Source organism: Balearica regulorum, chromosome Z, assembly GCF_011004875.1.
Source record: "Balearica regulorum gibbericeps isolate bBalReg1 chromosome Z, bBalReg1.pri, whole genome shotgun sequence".
NCBI lineage: Eukaryota > Metazoa > Chordata > Aves > Gruiformes > Gruidae > Balearica > Balearica regulorum.
The window spans coordinates 54689618-54710748 of NC_046220.1; the positions used below are offsets into that span (position 1 = coordinate 54689618).

Genomic DNA, 21131 nt, shown 5'->3' on the forward strand with positions numbered 1-21131 from the left:
TGCCTTTTACAATTTTATTCTATTAGTATCAGCTGCAGTTTCCTTATTTTTTTATTTTATTTGATCTATTTTGCCCATGTATTCTGATCATTACTTTGCTGTTTCTGTATTGCTAATAACTGACTGTAAATACAATGCAGAATTCTAATCACATCTGTACTGAGCTCATACCCACTGTCTTGAAAAATCCATTTACTGTGGGTAGTTTATAGTAACTTTTATGGCTGTTGCATCTGAGGAGTGTGTGATTGCACATTTGCTATTTATTCTAGATGCAAAAATATAACATCTCTCTGGCAGCAGCGAAATTTAGTGTAAATCTGTGCAAGCATGTGAAAATGCAAAAGAGTAGTCCAGTGGTTACAGACTGGAAGCTGATGAGTCAGGAGCTTTGGGCCAGTCAGTTGCCTCCAAATACTGTCCTTTTATTTTTGCATATAAATTTTTTTTATATCGTGAGTGTCAAGGCTTAAATTCCTCTGGCTGCCCTTATAGTATGGCATAAGTTTAGTTCATTTCAGGTGGCTAGCCCTTCACCATCTTCTGTGTGTGTGTACATGTGTGCGTGCACTTGCGTAAATAGATTCCTTTTGCTTTGACACTTACAATTTGATCTTCCTCCCATTCAGTTGTACTAGTTGTACTTGTTTTGTAGCTGCTGTCATTTGTTTGAGGGCTAATCAGATTTATTCTCTGACTATATTTTTAATGATGTTTTAGGTAGTTCTTTTACACCTGAACAGTGAGTTGTTTCTGAAGTCCTTTGAGATATTTAGATGTACAGTCCAACCAGTGACACAGGTTGCAATGAAAGTATTGCGAAAGTAACAAGGCTTTCTTGTTCAGCTAAATCGTTGTTACTTACAAAGTGTGTATGCTAATGGAACACTCTTCTTACTAGGCATTTTATAACTACGTCAGTGATGTCCTGTAAATGACTAAGTTAAACTGAGTTTCTCATATGTGCATATGTATGCATTTCATAATATCAGTAGTATTCCTGAGGGAAGGTATTTCAGAAGGCTTTATTCACTGTTCACACCACTAAGCCTTTGGCCTTGTGCCTTACACTACCTGAGGCATGCTATTTAGAAGTGTGCTGTCTTTTATTGCTTAAGTGAGCGAAACATCTTGCATTATTTCACACAAAACAGTCTGTTGGTGCTCTCAAATGCTTGCTATCACTGCCAGAAGCACAAACGTGCGCACACTGTATGTAATATATAGGGGTTGTCTGAAGGATTCCATGCTTTCCTGGAAAACAAACTGGTTTTAATAAATTGTTCTTGGTTTATTTCATCTTAGGAAATGATAATTTCTGGGCTTCAGCCTGAAACTACATACTCTTTCACTGTGACAGCCTATACAACAAAAGGTGATGGAGCACGCAGCAAGCCCAAACTCATATCTACTACTGGTGCAGGTAATACTTACATACCTATTAATGTCCAAATAAATCCTTTGAGTTTTCCTGCTAGTGTTTTGCTCCTACTATTTGGAAGTCTCCTGGGGTTTCTGTTTCAGTGTTTGGCCCTTCATTTATTTAGATGAAAACAGAACCAGTGTCCCCCTTTCTCCCTTCCTCAGTTCAAGATGCAGCCAAAATGCAATACTTAAGTTTATACTTCGTAGTAGCTCTTCCATTCTGATTCATGTCTTATTGGAGAGGAAAAAAATAAAAATTCAGAGCTGAGAAGGATATTTGAAAAATTTGTGAAGGACTTTCCTGATCTTTATGAGACCAGCAATGTTGCTGCCTGTTAGTAAGAACATTGAAAGAACCTATCTGTATGACAGTCACAACTTATCTCAGAAAAATGTGATTACTAATGCAGAGAATTTGAAAACGAAATGAAAGTCCAGCTTGTGAAACCCTGAAACCCATATTGCTTCCATGGCAATTAGAGGTATAAACTGGGGCAAAATACACCATGCCACTGTGCTCAGTCTGCAGCTGATCACAGGTGTTACTAGCAAGTGGGTATCTGACTGCATGACCAATTCAGCTGATTCAGGTAACACTAATAGGACAAACTGAATTGCTTTTAGATGAGGAACAAAGTTTTTTAAATTTAAAAAAAAAAATTGGCACAGCTTAACCAAATGATGTCACCACAGCCTTGGTGTGGCGTTCACCTACAAGTGTTCATTTTCTGGGTTTTGTAGAGTGGCTGTTTAAGGATATTGCATTACAATCACATGGAAAACTTTGTAGCACCATTACAAGCTATCTTAATAACAACGTATTTTTTATGCTAATATACAAAGTTCAAAAGGCATATGTATTTGTATTTATGGTGATTGACTCAATTTTTAAAACAGTCACTGAATGTGAAGCACATCTTGTACTAATACCAGAGATGTTTATATCCTTGTCTCATCAGCTTCCTTGGAAAAATCTCAGTCTTGGTGGTTAGATATATCATATAGTTTCATTTCAGATTTTAGAGTATATTCTAGTCATTACTCATGGCTGATGCTGAAACTTACCCTCCAACTTCTTATCTTTCCTGAATTCTCATGGTCTGGGAAAAAAGTTATATATACTTCTGATTTGCATTTGAACTTGATTGAAGAAACATGACACTTGATCCATGACTCTTTTTATAGTTTGGTTCCCAATTTAAATAAACACAATTATCTAGATTATGATTTGGTTAGTTTCTAGACATAAACATAGACTATGCAAACCTGCTTGCAAAACTTAAAGCTTCTGTGCATTTAGTCCTTATTGACCATTCATGTTTCACTCTTCAAGATCTCTGATGCTTCTACTTTAGAAAGGCGAACAAATCTCATGTCCCATAAAACCCTGAGTGACTGAAGAACAATTGAGGATCAGAGGCATGCCTGTAAATGTAATACATATTACACTGTTCTTGCTGTTTGCTTCACCTTGTGGACAAGTAATGTTTGTTCCTGATCTCTAGGATAACAGCTAGTTACCATTTTGCTCCTTCATACATTTCAGATTGTATGAACACCTCTTCACTTACTGTTACAGCTTGCTGTGGTTGAGCACTTTTTGTAAGAAAAGTTCATATGCAGGTTTTTAAAAAAGAAGACAATAAATATAGTCAATAGCAAGAGTTTCCATCTCGCTGTCTTTCTATAAGAATACATCAGGCAGGTAAAGGAATGATGCATTGATACCAGGGGTTTGTAGGTCTGAAATGCATCCTCCAATTCTCTGAGAGTTTCCATTTGATTTTTTCCCTAAAAAGGTGCTATTCAAATACTACAATAAATCAAATGAAGGTTCGACTTTCTAGTCTAAGTCAGGTGCAGCTGTATGAGAATGAGATAGTGTCCATAAGAGGTATGAGACTAAAGATCTAAATGTTTACTGAAGAAACTTACTATTCATATATTATTCAGGTGATAAGCAACTACTCATCTTTGTCCAGTTAGTGATACAAAAGCATCATTTACATTTTTAGATGGGAAAGAATCACCAAATTTAAGTGAGCCTACAGTACAGTAACTGCAGTTATTAGTGAAGTCACTGAATGCAGTTAATATTTTCACTACAGAGTGTGTTTTTGTCTTATATTTAGTTTATTTTCCTAGTATTTTAAATCAGATGGAAGAAAAACTGTTACTGAACATTTCCAACTTAAAATATTTGAAAGTTTTATATTCCTTGGAGCAGAAGTTACAAAATATGTGATTAACAAAACCTTGATAAAAATTAAGACTTACTAGTCAGTGATATCATACAGTTTTTATGGAGAATTTGATCAGACCTTTAATTTCTAGGTCATAGTAGTTGAAGAATCTCATAGCACAACAGCTTGTCCATTATTTGGAATTTACTCTCTGTGCTGGACAGCATTCTTGAATTAGAGATTTCAGCTAACAGGAGAAAATTTATGTTAAGATGGTGGTGTACTGTGTAGCAGCTGACAGAAGCAAATTACTTCAGGTAATTTGGCAAAGGCAGCTTGCATGAGCTTCTACTAGTAATGGCATGACATTACAACTGGTTGGTGTAATGACTGTTGCAAAGGGGTAAGTAAGAGATATCTTGCTGTGTAGTTGTTGCGGAGGTGGACCTCACTAGATCAGAGAATATATTTTTCATGTGCAATTTCACTTCATTTGGACTCATGGCAAAATCAAGTATTATTATCAGAGGTTTCTAGATAGAGCTATTCTATGATGCTACTGTATATTGGACTGCACAGAATCCTGCCATTTGTCCCACAAGACTGTAATATTCACAAGTGATCATACTAAAAGGAAATGTTAACTGAAAGGTATCTGGAAATAAAAAGAGAGAGAGAAAAGCATTTTCTTTCTCTATCAATAGTTACATGTTAACAAAAAGGAAATTCATACACTTCACAAAATCAGATAGGCTCCATATTTAAGAAAAAAAATAGTGACCAATGTTATTTACTATTTTAATCACAGGGAATTTTATTGGATAAGTAAGCTTTATTAGTTCCTCTGTTGTGATAAAGAGCAAGCAGTAATTTCTTTCTTTCTCTGTAGTTACTATCAAGGTTAAAAAATAGTTCTAACTGTGAGGTCTACCACAAGAAAAAAAAGCAATTTATCACATAAATAATTTAGTGACACCTTCCAGCAGTCTCTCCTCTAGAAAGCTGAAGGAGTTATTATTCTATTTGTGTGGACTTTTCTTCTCTTTCATATGCTCCATTGGCTTTAGTAATAGTTATAATATAGAGAAAAATATGGCCTGCAAAAGGCCTTCACAGCCTTTTCTTTGTTCCATAAGGGATCGTAATAATCGATGAGGAAAAGTCAGAACTTGTCTGAGAGATATTCTTTATGCAGCAGAAAGTGTAGGAAAAAACTTACAAAATTCTTGGGAATATACTTGCAGGTGAACTAGACATTTAAAAGGAAATATATTTGGAAAAATTATATAAAAACTAGCTAAAATTCTAATGCAATTAGAAGCAATGTCACGACTTGTGACAGACATAATGAGGAAAGTGCTTATTAAATGCAGAATTTTCTTCAAGCCATGCTATTCTTCCCTCCTTATTCCTAATTCATTAAAGAATGGTAGTCAGAACTTCTAACAATAAGAATCTGATTTACTGTTGCCCGAAAACTGAAAATAAGTAATAAAATCCATTGAAGCATTTAAGTACAGGAACCAGAGGTCACAGTGCAGCAGTTACATTCACATGGAAAGGTTTTGAATGTGGATGGAACTAATTAGTCTTCATGGAAGACTATGTTATCATGGTGCTACTACTCCCAAAACTATTCTAGTCTCTTGATCTGTCAGCCATTGGTACAAAAGGAACACCAAATTTCTAAATAGTTATGGATATGCTTCATTATCAAATAATTGATTGTAATAAAACCAGATTATTTTAAAATATAAATATTAATGAAAACATAAATGAAATATGTAAGTATATAAATTAATATGAATAAATTAATAAAGAAAAATAAATATATAATTTAAATGGAAACAGTAAATGAGAGCAATTGGTATCAGGACTCGAAAAATGAACACCGTATAAGTTGTATAATGGGATTTCCTGTTTGATTAGCTAATTTGATCCTCTGATCAGGACTGATTGCCCTTACCACACTTACGACTTGAACTTCTCTGAAAGACAAATTATCAGTTTGGACCAATAGGACTGAATTTAAGATTTGAGTGTGTCTGGTGTGCAGGTTAAGAAGAGCTTCCAATTTATTCTTCTTCAGAAGAAATCCAGTTCATGTGCACCAAGACCATGCTGGAAACTAAATCATATATGATAAGCCAGGACAATCAAGAAGTTAAATTAAAAACTGTGCTACTGCAGCAAGCTGAAACAGCCCATGCTGGAGGTGATTTCTGTGTGGAAAGTGGAATGATAGAGTTCTATCATATATAGTAATGATTACTGATGACAAGATTGGTCTGACTTCCCTTCTGCCACAGTTTAATTATCAATGGCAAAAGTTATATTAGACACAACTAGAAACTTGTAATTTCCTCATTATTATTATTATTGCTACTACTACTACTACTATCATTAATTATTTTTCCATTTACAGGAATGGCAGAAATGTGCCTTGGATTAAATTAATGAATACTTATGACAATACTCTTTTTTTGCAAGCAAGGATTTGTAAGTGAGACAGAACCATTCATAAGATGTCTGTTTGAAGTTTTACTTCTTGACTTGTGTTTCTAAGTCCTGTGCCTCTGAATGTTCTCTGTATTTAGAAATAATGGTAAGGGAAGAAGACAACAAACAGTAAATGGCTCTACTATTGTAGTTCATTATACTGTATGACTAAATAGTGCAGGAGGCAGCCAGCCATTATTTCTTCCATAAGACAGTAATTTGTGGAACTAAGAGTGAGGGAACAGAAAATTTATCCCTATTCCTGCTAAAACTAGTCTGAAGAATTGTATGTGCAATTCTGTTTGTATTTATCATCTTCAAATAACATTGTGCTACAGTTCCAGGCAAACCTCGGCTTGTGATTAGCCACACACAGATGAACACGGCTCTTATTCAGTGGCACCCTCCTGTGGACACCTTTGGCCCGCTGCAGGGTTATCGCCTGAAGTTTGGTCGCAAAGATGTGGATACATTTACGACCATGGAGTTCTCAGAGAAGGAAGATCACTTCACAGCTACAGACATTCACAAAGGAGCTTCTTATGTCTTCATGCTCTCAGCTAGAAATAAAGTGGGCTTTGGGGAGGAAATGGTTAAAGAGATTTCTGTTCCTGAAGAGGTACCCAGTGGATTTCCCCAAAACCTCCACTCGGAAAGCTCTACTTCTACATCAGTTCAATTAACTTGGCAGATGCCACTCTTGGCAGAGAGAAATGGCATTATCACCAAATATACCATCTTGTACAGAGATATCAATGTTGCTTACCAGCCAGTTGAACTCCCTGTTGCTCCTGCTGATACCACTATGACACTTTCTGGCTTAAAACCAGATACCACATATGATGTAAAAGTACGTGCCCACACAAGCAAAGGGCCTGGTCCATATAGTCCAAGTGTCCAGTTCAGGACACTACCCGTGGATCAAGGTAGGATTTGTCTGCTTATGGCGTTGACCTTTAAAGGAGTATCAGTCTTTGGATATCAGTGTTTTTGAAGCTGTATATAAATCTGACCGGCCCATTCATAAAAATAGGTTCAACAAACACAAAAGGTAAAGTATGTAAATCTTAATATGTTTTGGATGCCTTAGAATTCAGTTGTCCCTTGCCAAGCAAGTTCTGGCTAACATCTTCACAATTTTTTCAGGTAAGAAAAATGTACGTGTTGGGTTGTCACTAGATAAGAGTGAGAATGAGTTAAAATGTGATATTTAAATATGAGCAAACAGGTAGGAGAATTTAATCCTTGTGGTTTTTGACCTAAATGGAAAGCTAATACTCCCAGGTAGCAGAGGAAATATGATGAGATCTAAGCTCCAAGATGTTGTTTATATACATTGTTTCTTTTTTTCCAGCAGTGTTTGCAAAAAATTTTCATGTTAAAGCAGTAATGAAGACTTCTGTTTTGCTCTCTTGGGAAATTCCAGAAAATTACAATTCAGCCTTGCCTTTCAAAGTAAGTTACTTCCCATTTGTAGAAGGGAAAATACAAAAACCAGAGGATGTCGTTCACCTGGTTAAGTAGCTTACTGAACAAGTGGATTTCTTGATATTGGTGTATTTAAGAATGCAAACTAATCAGCAATATAGACCCAAGCTGTTAAATTCAGTCATTATGCAATATGCCACTGTTGGGCAGTATTTCTAAGACAGGCTCATACTGGTTATTATGCATGGTATAAACACCTTGCTAATTTGTACTTCATTGCTACTACATTTCAGAGTAAACAGTTAAAAAAAAGAATAATTTTCTTTTTTTTTACTTGTTTTTATAGTGACTGTAGCTGAATACCATTTTGGTTTTGTCTCCCCACACTTAAAACAACACATTTTTGCGTTGTAACCCCTTTAATTCCACTAACACATTAGCCAGGTAAAAAGACTCAATGTAACCTGCAGTCTGGCTGGCATTTCTTCTGCATCATTCTTCATCATTTGTGTCATCTCAGGCAGTGGCAAGTGAAGAGCAGTATTTTATGAACTAAATGTTGCAAAAACCTTTCTGAATAAGGAGTGTGAATGAAAAAGTCAAGGTACCTTTAACAAGTGATATAAATGCTGGGTTCAAGCAAAACTACTGAATTTGAGTAAGTGAAACTGGATTTTAGGAGTGCTTACACTGCTTTAGGTTAATGTAGTTCTTTTTTCCCCCTAAAAGTGAGAAGTTTAATTGCAGTAGTGAATTCAGTACTATTTTACAGCCTAAAATGCCCAGTAACTTTCATTTTAAATTTATAGCTAGGTTTATTCCTGTTAATATACTGTGTGACAGTATTAGTTGCCTTCTCTTGCTAACCAAAACCACCTTCAATTTATATATATGAACCTAGATCCTTTATGATGATGGGAAAATGGTGGTGGAGGTTGATGGACGCGCTACTCAAAAGTTGATCACTAACTTGAAGCCGGAGACATCATATTCATTTGTGCTGACAAACAGAGGGAATAGTGCTGGGGGTCTTCAGCACAGAGTGACAGCAAAGACTGCACCAGACGTGCTTCGCACCAAGCCAGTCTTCATTGGAAAGACCAACTTAGATGGCATGATAACTGTGGAACTTCCAGAAGTACCTTCAAATGAGAATATAAAGTGAGTGAATAAATGACATACCATTGTTTTTATCTCCAGAAAGATGATTATTCTTACTATTAATAAAATGTGGAGCTGTGGTGGACCAGGGCTTTATTCTTCATGATGGTACAGAGAGTACAGCACTCTGCAGTAGTATTTGGACTAATATTGAACTAATATTTGATGATACTTACTGGAAGGTGCTGTTGACTGTCTTGAGGGGCAAGAGGCCTTGCAAAGGGATCTAGATAGATTGGAACATTGGGCAATCATCAATGGCATGAAATTTAACCAGAACAAATGCCAGATTCTGTTATTAAGGTACTTGAATGTGTCCAGATGAGGGCAACAAAGCTGATGAGAGGGCTGGAAGGCATGTCCTATGAGGCACAGCTCAGGACTTTGAGCTTGTCTAGTTAGGAGAAAAGGAGGCTGAGGGGCAACCTCATGGCTCTCTGCAGCTTCCTGAAGAGGGGAATTGGGGAGGGAGGTGCTGAGCTCTTCTCCCTCGGATCCAGTGGCAGGATGCATAGGAACGCTTCAACACTGCATCAGGAGAAGTTCAGACTGGACATTAGGAAGCATTTCTTTACCAAGAGGGTGGTCAAACACTGGATCAGGCTTCCTAGAGAAGTGGTCAATGCCCCGAGCCTGTCAGTGTTTAAGAGGCATTTGGAAAATGCCCTTAATAACGTGCTTTAACTTTTGGTCAGCCCTGAAGTGGTCAGGCAGTTGGGCCAGAGATCATTGTGGGTCCCTTCCAGCTGGAGCTATTCTATAAGTTTGTAACTTAGCTAAGCATGTAGGAGTGATTAAAATCTGCATGAAAATATGTGAACGATTGTCCTTCAGTTTTTAGTTGTTTCTCACAGTACTTTTGTGTTTCAGCACTGATTTCAAGTAGCAAAGAGAGATTAAGAAAGCCAGGGGGTTTTTTTGACAGTGTATTCTCTCAAGAAGAATGGATAACCTGCTACCTAATGGGTAGCTGCCCTGCAGCAGCACCTTGTACTCAGTACAAGTACTCAGACAGTCATTCCAGCATTATGTGAAGTTTTAAAGAATTATTACTGCACTTATATTAATTCAGATGAATTAATTCTGATGGGTTTTTTAAAAGTAAAATCTCAGATTGTCTGTATTGATTCCAGAAAGAAAACAGGAAATCATGCTGAAAAATTTGGCAGAAGAGTTTACTAGAGGTTACTTAGATTTGGAGGGGAAAATCGCTGTGATGATTTAAACAGCAGAAATAGGACTAAAGAGCTGACAGCACATGGTCAGCAGGGATTAGAAGGGTTAGACAGTAAAGATTTGCCAAGAAAACATGAAGCATGGTACAATCAATAAGTGTTACTGCTCTGCTTATAGTGAATCTTGTTGGTCTATAAGGTTCCCGTGTGTAATGTAAAGGAAATGGGGAAGAAAATGAGCAAGTCATTAAATATTGTTGAGGATTCAACTTGTCTTCTCCCTGGTGGATTTTTACTGACAGCATTGTAGAAAGCTGCTCCCCTTTTTCATTACTGACTGAGGATTTTGAGGTAGGTGAGGTCAAGAAAGAAATGACTTTGAGACATTAAAAGGATGAAAAACTGAAAAATGCAGCTATTATTATTAGATTGAGTAAGATGCGGTCAGTAACAAATGCAGCTGAGGAAGACTGAAGATGGAATGAGTCAAAAAAGATTTATGAGGCAGAGCATTCACAGAGGAAAAAAAGTGCAGGATAGCTGGTCAAACAATAGCAGAAGATGGTAGTGGAAAACGAGCTGATGTTTTTCCTTTCATGTAGGGTAAAAGGTGAAAGTTGCTAAGTAACATCAGGAAAGGTACATTAAACCTATGGGGCCCAACTGTCAATTTTGCAAATAATGTACCTACTCCTTCTATATCTATTTCCTAAGAAGATGTGATCAGGCTTGAGATAGCAAAACAAAACAATAAGAAAAAGATTGACTTGGCCCTTGAAAGCAGGCATACCAAAGCAACTACATACTGAACAGAAAAAGCTTACCTGATGCTTGCTAGAATAAGTAAGATTATTGCATCTATTGTAAGGGAAGAACAATTTTGTGTAATAGTTATGTTGACATTATTACATCTGCTGTTCCTCTATGGGTACATTATATGCTCATAATTGTCTCTATCTTACTATGAAGTACTATACACTGAGAATCTTTCAATAATGCTAATTACACAGAAGGTGAAACGGTTAATGATTTGCTCTAATGAATTATAGGTAAATACAAATGGGATTGACGGTAATGTTATAAGAGCCTTTGTAATTTATTAAAGATGGTAGAAGTAATTTTCATTATTTCAATGTTTGATGGTGATACAGCATAGAAATTGGAGCAGAGCTCACCTTATGCTAGGTAAAATGGATCCCTGTTGCTGGCATCGTCTCAAGTGAGCAATTTCTTCATTTTCCTGTAGTATTCTGGGCTAACTCAAAGCAAATTTTATGTGTAAAAGACAGTTCATGTTTCTCTGAATCTCTTCTGTCTTTGCAAAGTCTTATATAAAAACAAGAGTTTTATGGAAGACTTTGGTCTTTGTAATACTTAGTAGTTCAAGCAATATCCAGACAAATCCTCCATTTTGTTCCCTTTCCCCCCCAAAAAACCCAGCAACCAAACTCAAAACAAACAAGCAAATAATAAAGCAAATAGTAAAACATATTTTCCAAGAGGTGCTGCATTTTCTGGAATTAGCTAGAAATAACAGAACTTTGTTGTCCTTTACAATTTGCACCACTTTATGTGAACAGTTTCATTTTTCTGCTTGCTGTTAATGTACTTGTGCTTTCAGCTTTAAAATACTCTGTATGTGCTGAAAGTCTTAGTGGATGATCAAAGTTATGAGTGGGAGGCATGCATGAAGAAAGTGTGAAAGAGTGTGAAAGTAACATTTGCATGCTGGTTTTTCCTTGATTGAAAAAAAAATATGAACACTCTGTTAGCTTAAAAAAGAGAAGAAGAAAAAAAGGATAAATAAGAGTGCAGTTAAAGGATAAATAAGAACTGCTGTGCAGTTCATCCAGCAGATGTATCTTCGATGTCTGAAAGACATATAGGGGCCAATTCTCTATTGCTTTTTGTCTTGATTCTGAGGCATCTGATAAAGAAAAGGTTGGCAGGCTGTAGTTGTTTTATACATGGATAAATCAGCATTCACTAGGATTTGTTACTCATGTAAACGAAGAATTTTTAAAATACTCAGGTTTAAAATCTGGGTTCAACCAGCCTTACTAGTTTTGAATAAGAACATCAGTGTAAAAGATGATTTATCATATTGTTACTATAAGTATGCGTGCTGCAGATTTTATTTAAATACTGGAATACAGCAAGTGAGCAGCAGTTAAAAATCTGTGGCCAACATTTCTATTTTCCAGTTGGAGCTCAGCATTTCCACAGAGGAATTTCTCAAATTTCTTAAACTAAGTATTAATAACTATGTGCATTTACTGCAGTAGTTAAAAATCCAAAGTTTTGTTACTTTTGTCTTATGGGAAGGAGTTTTAATTAAGAAGAGACCATTACAATGAACCAATGTCGTGCACTGGTATGGAAGAAAGATAGTTTATAGAGTTGGTTTAGACTGTGATAATTTCTGATCAATTGTAAGGCAAGTCCTTTTCTGTAGATGCTCTTTCATTAATTACTTAAGGTTGTTCAGCTGCATTGCATGAATAAAATGAATAGTCAGTGCTGCAGAAGGTTGAATAGGCTGTAAAAAATGGCAGACTAGAAGAGAAGAAGATGGGCCATGAGACACTAAAATTATCTTCCATAGTGAAGAGTCAGAGACACCTTATTAATAAGCTCTGTTGTTACTGGAAATAAAGGAGAGCAGCTTATTTCCCTCTTCTCTGAGATGGAGAGTGCTTGACTTTTTGACAAGTGTGTTTATCAAGAAGATGTATATTATACCATCCTGGATGTCCTGCTGTTGTGATTCTACTGGTTTTTTCCTCACACTAATATGAAATTATGGATCTGCCAGACACGTATCCAGGCTATGTGAAGGAAGCAAGGGAAGTGCCATATCTCTACTATACTAAAAAAGTATAATTTACTAGTCTCCATGGGGGGAGGAGGAAGGTATTTTCAGGAAAATGCTTCTGAGGAAAACTGATATATGTCATTTGCAAATCCTAGCTGTAAAGAGAGCATACATCAAGCTCTCTTGTCTATGACTGATCAGAATACTTAACCAGATAAAGCTGATGGTGATTGATACTCAAAAGTAAAGAGTGTGTGGGTGGAATGTATGCTGTGTTCTTCTTTATTTTCCATTTATAATACTATTGGCATCAACAAACACATTATGTTAACCTACTATTCTGATTATACATGAAAATGGGGGAAGATGGGGTGATAACTGAGATTTGAATCTATGGTAATATGTTTCAATTTAGGGGTTTGGGGATTTTTGATGTGTGTGTGGTGTGATGGTGGCAGGGCACAAGTATCCCATGGGTCTTCTATTTCAAATTAAATAATAAACTGCTGTCAAACATGCAGGAATTTTAGAACATTGTAATTAAAGTTTCTTATGCATATTTATATGTTTACGTGAAAAGGCAGGTAATTAGTGCCATTTGTTTGTCAAATGTTTTACACTGGATGTGGTTTCAAGAGTGTGAATCTTTACAACTGTGTTTGGAAGGCTGCCGTGGCATAATTATGTGCAAAAGTTTGCTCTCAACATGCCACTGTTCTCTTAAATTCCTCTGAACAGACAACTGCATCAATTTATCTACTCCTTTTTCTCCACTTCTATCCAACTGTTTCCTTTACAGAGGTTATTACATAGTTATTGTGCCTTTGAAGAGGTCTCGTGGAAAGTTTATCAAACCATGGGAGAGTCCAGATGAAATGGAACTAGATGAGGTACTGCATGTTTTTGTTGTCATCGTCTCCTTTATTAAAGAAAGTCTTATCAGTAGTATGTGATTAACTTACCAGTTTCAGAAGTTTTGGTTGTCAGGATATTTTATATTTCTATTTGAATTAGCCTGTGGGGACTGAAACAGAAGTTCAAATTACTTAAATTAGAAGACAATAAAGACATTAAGTTGCAATAAAGCACGCAAAGTGCCTGATCTTTGTTGGCATTAATATTTTATTCTTTTCCTATTGTAAAGCATAATGCAAAAGTGCAGGAGGTGAAATGAGTTGTCAGCAAAAGCTTAATCACTAATGATATGAACTCTAATAAAGGTCTGGTTCATTAGTGGGGTGTTTGCTAAGCCTGTAACAAATGCTAAATTGCAATTTGCACCGCAGTTTAACATTTGACCTTCTTGTGGTTTTTTTCACCTGATTCTCACATACTGTAATGCTTCTGATTAGAAAACTTTTACAGTAGTCTCCATTCTACCGACAGTTTGTGCTCAGAAATAAATAAATGAAGTAGGAAAGAGCAATATTGTGTCAACATTTGACACTATAAATGACATTAACCCAAAGGGTGAAAGTACTTTCATTTTAAGCAATAAGCCCAATAATACTAGAAATCAATTCATTATGTTATTGATATAATAATAATTCCAAAAAGTATAGTGTCAGCATTCAGTCCTGTCTTCTGTTTTACTGAAGGACAATATAACTGTCTTTCTGCTTTCAATCCATAATTTTTGAATAATATTATTAGCTCTTTTGAGAGCTCCATATGAAAGCCCTGTACAAAAGACGGGTGGTGGTGTTATTGTTGTTGTTGTATCTGGCTAGGATTTTAGATCCCATTCAGATGCTATGGTAATTTGTACATGTAATATCTCTGCAGTTCAAAGACCGGAGGGCAAAGTCAGTTTCTTTACTCCTGATTTAATGATGATTTTTGAATAGATCCTGTCTATTTTTCCATTTTCTTTTGGTGGATTCAAGAGTTTTATGTTACAGAGATGCTTCACCATATGCTTCCCCATAATACAATCATTGGGAAGTAACGATCATCTGTGAGCAACCACAAGGCTTTTTTCCCTCTTCCCATTCACAAAATTAATATCAAATTCAATGTTTGCACCAAAATTTAAGGAAAATAAAGATCTTCACCAAACTAACACCGCTGTAGAAAGCTTTCAAAATATAAACAGAGGTCTTTCAGTCTTTAGTCTGATCAGAAAAGGCAAAGAAGAATATCCACAGCAACAGAAGAATCCTTAATCAGAAGATTAAAAACAACTGTTCAAAGGAAGTCATGGTTTTTGTTACTGCTGATTGATTGATGGAAGCCTGTGTTTCCTCTTGACCAGTTTCATTTATGTCATCATCTCATTTGATTCAATTGCAGCAATGACTTGCCTTGATCTATTAACTTCTTTCCTTTAAAAGAACTTGGATTGTAAATGCCATCAGCTCATGATTGTAGTCCTAGGTGACATCAACTACGGTTAAACAGTAAAACACTGACAGCAAGATCCATACAGTGATGGAAAACAGATTTTATATTACCACCCACTTTTAATATTGAAAGACTGTAGTCACATTTTGCAGCATTAACAGATTAAAGGATAGGTGCCAGATGACATTGAACTTTTTGGCAATTAAATTCTACGGGTCCTGCTGATTCCCATAACAAAGGGTCATTTTAATCATCCTACAAGTTGTGGTGCATTAATCTGTGTAACAGATTGATAAAGAGCCTTTATTAATTCAGAAATATTTGGGTCAGGATGGGTTGTTTCCCACTTCTACTGATATAATAGAGACCACATTGTAGAATTAATGGTGGAAGAAATAAGATATGCATTGACTGGAAAATGAAAATTATTTCTGATAAAGAACTAAAATCCTTGATGTATCTTCTACAATTGTCACCAATACATATAGTAAGTACTGACTATGGAAAAAATCAAAAGCAGGCAGCAACTGTTTTTCATGCTAACTGCAACCAATTTCTATTACTTAAAAGACTGTTTTAATTCCAACTTTAGAAAATATATGCATATTGTTATTAGATGTACTATGCCTGACAAACATGTGAAAGTAGTGGCAAAAAACTCGCAAAAACTAACCAAACTATTATCTGAGCAAATACTTCCTGATGGTCAAGTAAAGATACTTGTACATACCTTCTTTTAGTACAATATCAGATATCTGGCCAGTATAAGTAAGGGCTGGGCAACAGATTTTCCAAAGAAGTATGTTCCAAATACTTTACTTAGATTGTCAGAAGAAAGTATTTGCTGAAAACACTATTCTGGAATGTTAACTACAGTACGTAACTGAAGTCTGAAAGACTTTCCAGCCTTATCTTCCTGGTTCCTTGAATCTCAGTTCTTAAAGAAACTGAGAGAGATACAGAATCTTAAAAAAAATGGAGTAGATGATACTGTGTATCTGAAAATAATACCTATTAGAGATACAATCCCTTTTTATTAACTCAAAATCTCATTTTATTTTGAATATCATGAGATCAAGTGACTTCAAATAGATATGTCATGCAAATAGATGGAATATAAACAAAATATTATGATTTGCAGTATTACCTAGTAGGATTACTTTAGATTTGTAAGCAATAAAACCTAAATAAAAGCCTGCATGTTAAGTCTTAAATCAATTCAGTAATTTTATTGAAATCCTGGTATAAAGTACAACATGAGATATGTGTGCAAGTAATGATATTTGGTAACAACGCCACTTGTATGTGAAACATGAATGAAGCCAGAGGTTCACCTGCAGTCTATTCAGTCATGTTTAATCAATGTCACAGACAAAATTTTTATCTACACACAAACACACATAAGTTTAGCTGGCCTTAGGTGATGCATAACCACCTTTGAAAAAGTTGAACACATTTTGTTTCACTGAGGCTAATTAACTTTTAGCATTCATAGCCAAAACTCAAGTTTCTGATCACTTCACCCACTGTAATACAGTACTTCAGCATTGCTATCTGTTAAATATATGCATTTTATGTTACTAAATCAAATGCAAGAAATAATTAAGATCAAACATTTTTCTTCCCCTTTCAATCTCAGTTTAATTTTGATTGCAGTACTCTTGCAGTATTTTGACATTTTTTTATGAGTTATTTAAAATCTGAATTGTAAATATGGTGTAATCTGGTAGATAAGGAATTTATCTGAGGTAGTCACATAAACAACTTTAAATTCCAGTGGAAACTGTGCCCCTAAATGAAATTATCAGTTATCTTCAGGGATGGCTCGAGCCACATATGTCTCCTCAATACTACAGTACTTACAGGTCTTGACTTCCAGTTAGTATACATACCACATTGCTATTACCTGAATACCTACCTTTGTGTTTCAGCGGACTTCAGGATAGTCAGTGCTGAGCCCTCCACATAGCTGTTACTTTCTTCATAAAGGATGGCTTCATATAGATACAAACTTTTCACAGAAGGCTTCCCTCAGCACATCTTATAAGGGCTGAAGCAACCTGGACAAACTTTGATTAGTCTCTACCTCATGTTCTGCCCTCAGTAAATCTACCCAGAGCATAGGAAGATACCAACAGATGTGAGTGTCGCCTTCAATAAAGCAACCAAATAGAAATCTTCTTAATATTGCAGTTCTTTACTGCCCTCATTTTTATACCATGCAAATTTACTGTAGCAGCTCATTAAACTGTTTAGGAAGAATGAAAGAGAAGTGTGGACTGCTGATTGTAATAGAGTTCTTCTTATGTAATGAATAATGATTTCTCGTCTCAAATTATGACCAGTTCTTTTTTGCTCAGAGGATCTATGGTGATGTACCAGTTTTTGTGTTGGAGCATGGAAAATGATAGAGTTAAACTAATGTAAAATCTTTACATCAGAGAACAGACTCAACGTTAGAGCTGGAAAACAGTTACCTATGTAGATCTTTGAAGAGCTAACATCCAAATACCCTCAATGCTAAGGAAGTTTGGATCCAAGTGGTACAGTTGCTTCCATATCCATCTGTAGCTTGTATTTGAAGTATGTGCTTCAATGAGAAGGGATGTTAAACTAATCAGTATTAAAAGTTTCTTTCTCATTAGCAGAGTGAATAGTAGATTGATTTACATGCATCAGAATTGTTAATTGTGTAATTGCAAAATACAAGATCCCGTGTGGGGAAGGCAAGATGTGCTAGCTAAGCTGAAGCCTAACACTGAAGAAGAGGCTGAAGCAAGAGAGAGCTTTCCTGACTAAACGTGTTCTTTAAGATGAAATTATATAGTGAAGATTAGATTTTAATCTCTTTTTTAATTGATCTCTATCTAGATCGGGAGATTTGTCTCCTCCTCCTAACAAAAAAGTTTGTGCTAATCTATTGTATTAGCACTGTTTGTGTGCTGAAAAGCCTAAAACAACTGTGTGACCTTGGAAAAATTTATGATTGCACTGAGACTACAGGACATTGAATAAGTTTCATAAGTGAAAAATGACAGAACTGTAGAGAGGCCTTAGAAGTCATCACTTATCACCCAGGAAAAGTTCAGGCTCCTTCTAATCAAATCAGATTAATATTTGTTGAATGCCAGTAAATCTAAAGTGTTAAAAGATATTGAATAAGCATTTGTCTGATTTAATAAGTAATTTATTGATTATACCAGCTGATTATACCAGCTAAGCTTAAATTCCTTCATTAGTTAATCTATGTTTTACAAGTTTCAGCCTAGCGTCTAATCTTGTAGTAAATGTGCTGATGTAAATTTTAGCTTTGTTCATCAGAAGAAATATTTTATGAAACAAGGAAAAACAACATTTTGAAAGTCAGATTAGGCAGTTAAAATCTGAAGTGTGGGTTGTGTATGATAGGGTGTTAGATAATATTTGGTCATCTAGCAGTAGAAAAGTTGTCTTAGGATTTGTAGGTCCTGTTACTGATTTCTATCACCGGTCTATTGTGTAGTGATGTACAAACCACGAAGAACATAACTTTCGGTGCTTTTGAACAAATAAAATGTCATTCAATTTCAGTGGGATGGAAGATATATTTACAAATCACTCCTATAAACTCTTCTGCACTTTATTTACTATTTGTGAAGTACATTGGAAAGCACTCTTTTCCCTGAGATGCTCAGGAATTTAATATTGCCAGAGGGCTTGGTAGTCCTCAGGTTAGAGAGGCGAAAAAAAAAAAAAGCTATTCATACCTACTTAGTATTGAGTAGTTTGTATTTCAGAGTTACCAGAAAAAGTTAGAAATACTTAATATAATTTGATTTTAAAAAATTTTCATTTTTTCAATTTTTTTATTTTTTATCCTGTTTTTTAAAATAATTACATATATGACTTACTGAAGTTTTTTTGTATCAAACAGGAGATAAGAAAGTACCTTGCTTATCCATAGGGAGGGAGAAAATATTTTTCATTAAGTGATTGTCCCTTTGTATGTGGCGCTGGTGATGCCATACCTCAAATAGTGTTTTCAGTTTTGGGCCCCTCACTACAAGAAGGACATTGAGGTGCTGGCACGTGTCCAAAGAAGGGCAACAAAGCTGGTGAAGGGTCTAGAGCACTTATGAGGAGCGGCTGAGGGAACTGGGGTTGTTTAGCCTGGAGAAAAGGAAGCTGAGGGGAGACCTTATGGCTCTCTGCAACTACCTGAAAGGAGGTTGTAGCCAGGTGGGTGTTGGTCTCTTCTCCCAAGTGACAAGCAATAGGACAAGAGGAAATGGCCTCAAGTTGTGCCAGGGGGGGTTTAGATTGGATATTAGGAAACATTTCTTCACTGGAAGGGTTATCAGGCATTGGAACTGTCTGCTCAGGGAAGTGGTTGAGTCACCATACCTGGAGGTATTTAAAAGTCATGTAGACCTGATGCTTAGGGACATGGTTTAGGGGTGGACTTGGCAGTGTAAGGTTAATGGTTGGACTTGATGATCATAAAGGGCTTTTCCAACATAAATGATTCTATGATTCTGTTCTGTGACTGACTTCATATATATAAACACATACACATATCTATGACGTGTAATACGATATGTGTGTATATATGTTCTCAGAGAAGCTATATTGCTTTATTAGCAGGTGGGGGTTTTTTCCCCCAGAGACAACAAGATCAGACACTGAAAACTGATCTGATTGTTTTATGTTTGTAGTCTGTGCCGTGGAATTGCTACGTAGTATCTCATCTTAAAAGGATGACAAGAAATTGGAAGATTTTGCAAGAACTGATTTAGTGATACCAATATGCCCCATGAAATGTGGATATGTTGTATTTTTGTAGTTCCTGGTCATGCATTAAATTTTCTCATTACATTGTCAATAAGTTACATTAAAATTGTTTACTGTTATCTTTCTGTTCTTGCTTTCTCTCTCTCTTTCCCGTCCCTTCATTCTAAAGCTGCTTAAGGAGATAGCTAGGAAACGAAGAAGCATTCGTCTTGTGAGGGAAGTTGAATTAAAGCCATATATTGCAGCTCACTTTGAAGTTCTTCCTACGGAGTTCACGTTGGGAGATAAGAAGCATTATGGTGGCTTTGAGAATAAGCAATTGCAGAGTGGTCAAGAATATGTCTTCTTTGTGTTGGCTGTAATGGAGCACTCAGAATCTGTAAGTTAAATAATATTTTTCAATCCCAGAATTACCTTTCCTCGATCATGAAAACATTTTTTCAATGCTTATTCCACTACTCAAAAGATAGATTTTTACAGTACCTGTTAGAGTATCTCTAAAGAGAGTGTTTCCTTGCTTAGTTCCAATTAATTTCTTGAACTTAGCTATTTTGCTTGCATCTGTATGTGTTACTTCTGTGTATAACTGAAACCTAAGGATCACCTTTTATTACTTGTGTTGTGATCCTTCACAAATTACGTGCTGTGCTATTTGAGATCATTAACACAGATTCTGAGGCATGAATTTCATAGCAGCATCTTTCTCAATGTATTAAAACAGAGTTCTTCTCTTGCCTTAACACTACCATTAAATAGTAGTGTTAATATACAGAATTCTTGGAAAGATCCCTTGAATCGGAGACGTGCATGGCTAGCCTCTTTACTTACAGTCTTTCCCAAACAGTTTTATCAGTGAATTGTTAGAAAGTTAGCAAATAATTCAGTAATAAGGAAAGTTCCAAAGGTGAGCTAAATAATGAACTGTCATTACTCTTTATGTAATTCATCTTGTAGTTATGTCCCTGTATGCGTGAGTTAATCTACGGCATGTAATATAGTTAAGGAAAAAAAAAAAAAAGAACAGAAATAGGACTGTTGAAAGAAGTTCCAATACACATTTTAACACATAGTGTATGATATGGTATCTTCTAACTGGTACCTAAACCTAACAGGTACATTTTCTGGCTCAGCCGCTTGTAACTACTACATCAATAATCTGAATTCTAGCCAAGTGCTTCCAGTGTGTAATGTTACAATTGCTTTCTTGATGTCAACAGTATTTGCCTACTTAAACACACTGAGGACATAGTTTCAATTTGAGTACTTTTGGATACATAGCTTCATTTGAAAATAAAATAAATGCCTCTTTGAAGCTCTGATATAAATAAAAAG

General features: G+C 35.8%; 1 protein-coding gene across 23 annotated transcripts in view; it reads left to right on the forward strand.

Annotated features, from left to right (window-relative positions):
* The window catches only part of PTPRD (protein tyrosine phosphatase receptor type D), a 382032-nt gene that overhangs the window by 266717 nt on the left and 94184 nt on the right, over positions 1 to 21131 (forward strand). For 11 of the 23 annotated variants that reach the window (XM_075741216.1, XM_075741218.1, XM_075741220.1 and 8 more), the window contains 6 exons: positions 1306 to 1423; positions 6446 to 7033; positions 7465 to 7562; positions 8437 to 8696; positions 13486 to 13576; positions 19969 to 20178. In XM_075741216.1, coding sequence (XP_075597331.1) covers positions 1306 to 1423; positions 6446 to 7033; positions 7465 to 7562; positions 8437 to 8696; positions 13486 to 13576; positions 19969 to 20178 — 1365 coding nt within the window. Of the gene's footprint in view, positions 1 to 1305; positions 1424 to 6445; positions 7034 to 7461; positions 7563 to 8436; positions 8697 to 13485; positions 13577 to 19968; positions 20179 to 21131 lie in introns of all 23 variants that reach the window. The other 12 variants (XM_075741214.1, XM_075741217.1, XM_075741219.1 and 9 more) reach the window with 2 other exon arrangements.